This window comes from Cydia splendana, chromosome 20 (genome assembly GCF_910591565.1).
Source record: "Cydia splendana chromosome 20, ilCydSple1.2, whole genome shotgun sequence".
In the NCBI taxonomy this organism is placed as follows: Eukaryota; Metazoa; Arthropoda; class Insecta; order Lepidoptera; family Tortricidae; genus Cydia; species Cydia splendana.
Window position 1 is genome coordinate 8,015,011 of NC_085979.1, and position 9,242 is coordinate 8,024,252.

A 9,242-nucleotide genomic window follows, 5' to 3' on the forward strand; every position below is an offset into this window, starting at 1 on the left:
AATATCTGAACTTTCCCTTCGTTCCCTGCTGGGGCGTGACGATAAAATTGTGATCTGATAACCACAATAAAGAATAAAAGCGTATTTGTTCATTTTAGGTATCGTTAAACCTTTGAAGTAAAATTAAAATTGCAAGAAATGTCGATAGTTTATCGATATGACTTTATCGACATGGCTACAGCAAGGTGGGCCACATTGTTAATCGTACACAAGGCCCCAACGTTTTCTGTTCACTTTGACGGCGCAGCAACTAGTATCACTTCTCTCTACTCGCTCTTTTAAAAATGCCATTTGTCAAAAAAGGACAACCATACTGTTGACAAGATGAACTTCAAATCCAAGTGTTGCCTTTTTTGGTGCATCCAGGCTGTGTATGTGTGCGTAAAAACGTGTATGTGTGCTCTTTTAAGGATGTGAAAAGTCGATTTTAATCATGTTATATATCGATAAACGCTACACAGTGGAACGAAATAGCTATTAATTGAAGGTTCAATATCTTCGTTAAACATAAACATAATTGAAATGCTAATGAATAATAAATATATTAGAATATAATAAAATAATTCAATTATTGGGGAACACATAAGTTAGTACGTATTTATGTATTTTAATTAAATATCTGAACTTTCCCTTCGTTCCCTGCTGGGGCGTGACGATGCAATTGTGATCTGATAACCACAATAAAGAATAAAAGCGCTTTTGTTCATTTTAGGTATCGTTAAACCTTTGAAGTAAAATTAACATTGTAAGAAATGTCGATAGTTTATCGATATGACTTTGTCGACATGGCTACAGTACGGTGGTGTTAAATTGTTAATCGTACACTAAACAAAAGTGGCAACAGTGACAGCTCGGTGAGACGGGATCTCTATATATTAAATCTATGATCGTACACTAAACAAAAGTGGTCCCACTGACAGCTCGCTGAGACGTCATCTCTAAATATTATATATCTATGGGGACGACACTACAATTTTGCCACTTTTTAATTTCTACTCGTCTGTTATGTTGGTACTATTTATTCTTTGACAGTTCTTTGTCATAGATGTTGGTAATGATTGGAACACCAAACATACACACAGACTAATCAAATCGCTAGCACAAACTACTAAGAAGATACTACGTATATCGCTAGTATGGAAGTCCCGTCTCTTAAAACGTAGTGATTTAATTCTCTTTGTTAAAACGTAGTGATTATATTCTCTTTGGCTCTAGTGTGCATGTTGGCTGCAGTGTAGAGGCGGAGCTGCGTGAAGTGGAGGGGTTACGATGATAGGGATAATGACGGGAGTTGTACGATATGTAAAAGAAGTTTACATTTAGTGATTCGGTCAAATCGTAGCCGAGCGGCTGACCGGCTAAAATGACACGGTAGCTTGCTTAGTTTATTATAATGGTGTATATACTTACGAGACTCGAACGTTCTCTGCAGCTTTTCTATCAGTCAAGTCAATTGTGACCGCGTCAGGAAAGACAATCGGGGACACTCGATATTATGCGGCCCGACCAAGAGAACTTTATAAAAAGATCACAATTATGATGCCGATGGTGTACACAGTGTATGGTTTCGCCATATTCTTTATGCTAGCATTTCTGTTTATATGGACAATTCACATAGTGGCGTTATCGTATTCGAAATGGAAGCTACATCGGACGGTGGACCGGTCGCCGCCAGAGCAGCCTTATCCCGGCGTGTCGATACTGAAGCCGTTGACCGGCGTGGATCCGAACCTGTTTTCGAACCTCGAAACCTTTTTCACGCTGGATTACCCGCTCTACGAGCTTCTGTTCTGTGTCGAGGACGAACACGACCCGGCTGTGATGCTCGTACATTCCTTAATGCAAAAGTATCCTAGCATAGACGCGCGGCTGTTCACGGGCGGCGTGCGGGTCGGCGTGAACCCTAAAATTAACAATATGCAGCCGGCGTTCCTGGCCGGGAAGTATCCTCTAGTCCTGGTGAGCGACGCCGGTATTCGGATGCGAGAGGACACGCTGCTCGACATGGTGCAGCACATGAAGGACGACACTGGCATAGTGCATCAGATGCCGTTCGCGTGCGACGCGGAAGGATTCGCCGCGGTGTACGAGAAAGTATTTTTCGGGACCGCACAAGCCCGTATGTACTTGGCAGCAGATTTTCTAAGAATAAACTGCCATGTGGGGATGTCGTCGCTGGTGAGGCGCTGCGCGCTGGAGGAGTGCGGTGGTTTAGCGACGTTCGGTGAATATTTGGCGGAGGACTTCTTCATAGCGAAGGAGGTGACGTCGAGAGGGTGGAAGATGCGCGTGAGCTCGCTGCCGGCGCTTCAGAACTCGGGGACGCGGTCGGTGGGGCAGCTGCAGGGGCGGCTGACGCGCTGGGCGCGCCTGCGGATAGCCATGGTGCCGACCACGACGCTTATGGAGCCGCTGAGCGAGTGCCTGCCGCTGGGCGCGGGCGCCGCGTGGGCCTCCGGCCAGCTCTTCGGCGCGGAGCCGCTCCCCTTCTTCCTCGTCCACATACTGCTGTGGTTCCTCTCAGACTGGCTCATGTTACGTACAGTGCAGAACGGCTCGCCGCCGTTCACTAAAGTGCAATTCTTAGTTGGTTGGATATGGAGTGAGTGCTGTGCGCCGTTCATTTTGTTCGCTGCGTTCTTGAACCCGGAGATCTCGTGGCGGACGCGGAGCTACCGGCTGGACTGGGGCGGGAAGGCCCACGAACTGAAACCTAAGCTCAAATTCTGAGCGTCCTCTGTTAAAGCTTTAATTTGGGTGCAGTGGTAACTGTGATGCTGCAAGCTTGAGTGAGTTGTATTATTATAATAAGTTTTTATTCCTATATAACGCTTTTGATTTAGAACTTGTACATTGTATATGTTAAAGGTATTTAATTTTATGGTAATTATTACCGTGCCGTGCCCCCTTGAATAAGTTAGTGAAGTGATTCACTCTTTATCTACATATAATAGATGCCGGTACCACTGAACTATGACTCATATCATTTATATTTCAACTCTACTGCCCTTCAAACTATAAAAACCTTCTTAAAATTACAGCTATAAAAATTACCCCATTTCTAGAACTTTTTAAATGTTAAGGTTAATTTTAGCATTAGAAAGAAGGTAAGCGATCTTGACATGTCTTTTAATTGAAAAACGCTTTTTCAAAATGAGTAACTATTACTTATGAAAGCAGAAGAATATAAATGATCGTATTAGACTCATAATTTTATTACATATTGTGACTTATTTTTAAAACGTGTTTCTCAATTAGAAGACACATCAAGATTGTTTACCTTTTTTCTAATGCTAAAAAAACGAACTATAGTCTGTATACATTACCCTGTCATGGTAAACTAACATGTTTATTTGCCACATGTTATTTCAAAAGTAAATAGCGCTTAAATACTACTTGCCATATAAAAATGGCTCAAATATTTGACTAAATAAAGACCAAATTCATATGGCAATGGTCCTTACATAATAAATTCACTTGATACTTCATATTACATTTCAATTTGAAACATAAAATTTGATCTACTTATGCCTGGAGGGAAGAATGATATCAGCAGTCTATACTGCCCTATCAATCAATTTATTTATTTTGCTATACTTAGGGCATACTGAAAATTCCTGGACTGGAAAAATAAGTCGTCTCATATATCAGAATCCAGAAATTTTCAGTATGGCCCACGTAATAAGGGTTGGTTTACAGGTGTTATTACAATATCTTTATGTACACCTTAATTAGCCATAATCTACCTATCTGGTAAACAATTAAATGCATTTTTAAATGGATTCTTGGATGGAACCTTCCATAATATAATTATGTGTGGTGGTCAAAAATCGTGGGTTCACCAAACCAAACCAAACCAGTGGCGTAGGCGAAGTGGGCAGTCGCCCACGGCCTCGCGTCCCAAGGGGGGCCTCGCGCGAGGCCCCTTCGGGCACAGTGAAAGAAAAGGGCCTCGCAGATGCGACTTCGCCCACGGCTAGATTAGTTCACGCTACGCCACTGGTTCAAACCTAGGTTGTGCTATATCTATAGAAAAAATCATTTTTGAAAAAAAATTCAAAGGTACCTATATAAGATGCTACCTTATTCGTTGCAGATATTTATACAGCTGATACTACTCGGTTCCTGGAGTATATTTAAGTAAGAAACATTATAGCTTTTACAATGTTTTTTTGGAGAAAACTGAAAAACAAATTTGCTACATAAAAACACCTTGTTAATGAGATTATTAAATGTGAACTCATTGAACAGATTCTACCTCTTTTACCTAACACCTAACTGTCTGGCCACTTCATCCAAATAACCTTTTGCAGTTTTCCCGCCGAACAATAATTAAATTAAATTTTTTGTTCTGTAAATTAAAACAAAAAAAGTTGATTAAATATTCTTAATTTCTATTTAAAGTTAATTGTTTTAAAATAAAGTATCATCTGTTAAAATATCTGCAACTAATAAGGTAGCACGTTATATAAATGACCGTAGTTTTGTCAAAGTGACTTACACCCTAACTCAGTAGCTTTGGTCGCTTTCTGCATTGATAAAAAAAATTTGTTGGTCGTTTTCTGCATAACCACGGTCAAATATTTGGTCAGGATCCTTATCATCACGTATCATACACAGACAAGTTGCAATTGCATCTGTTATGCATTCTGTATTGTGTAATAATAGGTACAGTTCAATGGAACAATGTATGACTATTTGTTGTGGCGTTAAATCACCGTTCTGGCCATAAATATAAATGAATGCAATAAGTTATTAAAAGTATCTCATTTAATAAATGGTTTGTGGTGAGGAGATTAACAGTTTATCTATAGGTAAAGAAAGACACATTTTTACACGCTTCTATTTAACTTTCCCTGTTAATTATTTTGTTAGTATAGGACCTATTCTATAGGTCAAATCTTGGAAGCTAAATTTGACCCACTTCCCGATTTCCAATTGAGCTGAAATTTGCATACCTCTACATACATATGTAGTGCATCATTGTTTTCCATCGTACTTTCTCGGAAACGTTCGTATTTGTCATGCTACTTCAGTCAACCTCAGTACTGAAACAGCAAGTTTCCGTAAGTTTCCGTGAAAATGCGATGGAAAATAATTATGCACTGTAACTGTTTGTACAACTTTATGTAAATCAGATGACAATATTCACAGGGTACTTTTCTGCATTTACTTTGTAAGGAAGCTAAGCACAGAATATCATACTATGACCCACATGTCCTATCTCTATCGCACGCGCATAATTATATTGCTATCCCGCACAGCGGTTTTGACCGCCGGCACAGAATAAATAATAGTAGTAATAAAAGGCGGCAAATTTGAAAAATGTAGGCGCGAAGGGATATCGTCCCATAGAAAATTTTAATTTCGCGCCTTTTTTAATAAGCTTTTATTAGGTCGACCTGTATGTAACTAACTTGTAATGGAATCTAAGGTAACTAATTTAACCATCTTCCAAGGATCGTAGCGTCATGAAAATTGGCAGCTGTATGTAGTTCTGATGACAATACAATAATATGGTACTGTCGAACTGATCTGATGATGGAGACAGGAGGTGGCCATAGGAACTCTGTGATAAAACAACGCAACCTAATTGTGTTAGGGGTTTTTAGAATTGTCTCGATGGGTATTAGAGTTGTCTGTCGTAAAAGTACAGTCAGCGACAAAAGCTTGTACCAAAAATGAAATTTTTGCCAAATACTTATATACTGACAAGATCTGCTTGACCAGCTATATATTCGTTTTTTTAGCATTAGAAAGAACTTCAAAGAAGGTAAGCGATCTTGACATGTCTTTTAATTGAAAAACGCTTTTTAAAAATCAGTAACTATTACTTATGAAAGCAGAAGAATATAAATGATCGTATTAGATTCATAATTGTTACATATTTGCCGTAACTTATTTTTAAAATGTGTTTTTCAATTAAAACTTTATTTCTAATGCTAAAAAAAACGAACTATACCGTACAGAAAGGAAACTTCCTACAAAACCGAAGTTTGACAGCGGTTCAAGGTCGAATCATGCTGTCCCTTTCTAATATATGGCAATATAATTATTAATTATGCGTGTGCGTAAAGGTTCCGTCACACAGGCGCGTTTTCCGGGCGGGGCGTGAGCGTTTTATATGTAAAAGCGGCGCGCCCCGCTAACGCGCCTGTGTGACGGAGCCTTTAGAGATAGGGAGTGACGGGTCAATGCAGAAATTCTTCATGCTTAGCGTCCTTACTTTAGGGCTAAATAAATATCTCTTGAATTTTAAAGCAGCAGCGTTTGATGTTAAACTATTTATAAACACAGACATAAAAGTGTAATTTTAAGTGTTATAGGTGGCCCTTGTAAACGTATTGTATAATTTTAGCCCTGGATTCGTAAACAAGGGATTAAACACGAATAATTTAGGGTAAAAAAGACGAGGTGAAGACGCACTAAAGGCTCCTTCACACAGGCGTATGTTGGGGCCGGCGCGTGAGCGGGGCGCGCCGCTTTTACATATAAAACGCTGACGTCCCGCCCGGAAAACGCGCCTGTGTGACGGAACCTTAAGATACTACGTGTGTTCCATTTATTTGGTAACTAGTTTTGTCTGTTATGGTCGTGGGTCGTTTGCGCAAAAATTACTGTACGTATTCGATAAATACAAAATTAGAAATAGGTATAACACGAATATTTTGACAGTCAGCATTAGACTACCTCAGTACCTACGCGTCAAAATTAAATAAATAATTAAATATCTACCATTCTCTGATAGCTTAACATAAAGAGATATACCTAATCTATTATAATACCTTTAAACGAGCAATTCTTGTTTATTTATATATTTCGGGGATCTCGGAAATGGCTCTAACGATTTCGATGAAATTTGCTATATGGGGGTTTTTGGGGGCGAAAAATCGATCTAGCTAGGTCTTATCTCTGGGAAACGCACATTTTTGAGTTTTTATATGTATTCAGAGCAAAGCTCGGTGTCCCAGATATTATCTCTATATGTAGAACAATTAGACTGTAGCAGATACTACGCGAAAAGAGAGAGTTTGTAGAGAGATATTTATTTAGAAAAATACCTACCTATTCGAGAGTGGCAGATATATTTGGCGCGTTGTTTCATACGCTACTATTGATACTGACGGGCAAATAAGGCGCGAATGTAACAAAAATCTTGTTTTACATTATTAAATTATTAGGTAGGTATGCATGGACAGATGTCGACCGTAATGCCTTAATATTACGGTTGAAACATGTCCATGCACTTTTGAACGCCAGGGTACCTACAGTAAACAGATATCGTGCAATATCGTAGGATTCATAGGTAACATACAATTGCACATTATGGCTTAAATCTAGCACGAGATCCAAATCTTGTGAAACAACGGTTGTATAGTTTTTTTTCTCAAAAATGGACGGCAAAGTCGACTTTGCCGTTTAAAAAATAGGTTGCGAAGCGCGTAGTTTATGGTCAGTCAAAAATTAAAAAGTTATAAACATTGCAGTCTCGATTTTGGGACTGCAATGTTGCATACAAATTCCATTATTTGTCGAGTTCCAAACTTTTTAAAAGTTGAAATGGCCATATCAAATGAAGGCACAGGCCCATTAAACAGCCAAACAGATGATTAGTACCGCGACTATTTAGCTGTCTCAAATAGGTTGGCGTATTTTCGGCAGAAAAATACACTTCTATTTTTTTATTAAAAAAATAAAAAGGCGGCAAAGCTAATTTTTCAATTGTTTCTACTTTTTTCTGTGAAAATATATACGTAAGAAAGTTGCTTTTGTAAAATATTTCTATGATATTTATATTTCTTGCACCATTTTTGAGAAAAGCACTATATATGACTCGGCTGGAAGGCTACTTGCTGGCTTCGGATTCAATTAAACGGACTCCCAAGGTCGTCCGTTTAAAACGAATCCTCAGCCTGCAAGTAGCTACTTCCGAGCCTCGACAATAATGTACTATTATCACTCGCTGGACCGTAACTAGGAGTATTTAAGAACAGCCTTGGCGGTTATCTACTTACGTGCAGTCGAGTTCATAAACATGTATACATTTTTTCACCTTATTGCTGTGGATTAAGATGAAACAATGTATATGTCGCAGTCGGATCGTATAATCCGCCGTATTACTTTACGGCTAGCCGTTTTCAAAAACAGGGGCGTTTTGAAATGCGGCGGTTTAACGATTAGCCGGATTGAATGCGGCTGAATGAGAATCCGCCGGAATGTATTCGGCGCCATACGTTCTTCAACACGGCTAGCCGTAATGTAATACAGCGAGTCATTAGCCGCCGCTTTGACAGTTTTTAGTTCCCATTTTTAACACCCGTGGCGCTGCCTGACAAACGCTGGGGTGTCCATCAAATCTGGAGTTCGTCGGACTGTTTCTTTTCAAAAAACATTTCTTTCGCAACTTAACTAGACGGAGCCCCGCACGCGGGGCTCCTATTTCTGAGCGGTTTGCCCTTCGGGCATCTGAAGCTACCTAACGAACCTAACCTACCTACCTATTGATTTAGTGAGACGTCCGTGAAAACATTACACTTTGGGGAAAAAAGCGTAGGTAGGTAAGTAGGTTAGGTTCGTTAGGTAGCTTCAGATGCCCGAAGGGCAAACCGCCCAGAAATAGGAGCCCCGCTTGCGGGGCTCCGTCTATTTAAGTTGTGAAGGAAATGTTTTGGAAAAGAAACACATGTAGTGCGGTGGGACCATGGTAAAAATAAATTAAATTGCAAACATTGTCAAACTCCGGTTACGTAGGCGACCGAAAGAACTGGTCACTCTACAATCTAAAATAGTAGTACGATGCGGCTAAACGTTGGCCGCCTTATTGAAGAACGTATCGCAATGACAATCCGGCTAATCGTCGAACCGCCGCATTTCAAAACGCCCCTGTTTTTGATAACGGCTAGCCGTAATGTAATACGGCGGATTATACGATCTGACTACGACATATACATATCTATGAACTAGGCTATACCAGCTATACGCAACGTTTGATGTTTACAACTTCATTATTTCGTGTAGCTGTAGCTTCAAGATTAGAGAGGTAGACTCATATGGACCGGGATATGAACCGTGATTACTGATTACCTTTTGTATTGTTTTCGAGCTCGCGATATTTCGACGCAGTTACATGCATTTTGTTCACGGGTAACTGATGATAGCGGGTGGGTGTCAAAACTGTGTAGACCGCGCTCGGTCTACCCTCATACGTAATCTATGTCTAGTGAATCATTCAAAACTGATAG

General features: G+C 39.8%; 1 protein-coding gene across 1 annotated transcript; it reads left to right on the forward strand.

Annotated features, from left to right (window-relative positions):
- The first annotated feature begins 1,223 nt into the window (after positions 1–1,223).
- On the forward strand, positions 1,224–2,967 carry LOC134800757 (ceramide glucosyltransferase). Its single transcript, XM_063773301.1, has one exon. The coding sequence runs from the start codon at positions 1,537–1,539 to the stop codon at positions 2,728–2,730; it is 1,194 nt and encodes a 397-aa protein (XP_063629371.1). The 5' UTR covers positions 1,224–1,536; the 3' UTR covers positions 2,731–2,967.
- Positions 2,968–9,242: the final 6,275 nt, after the last annotated feature.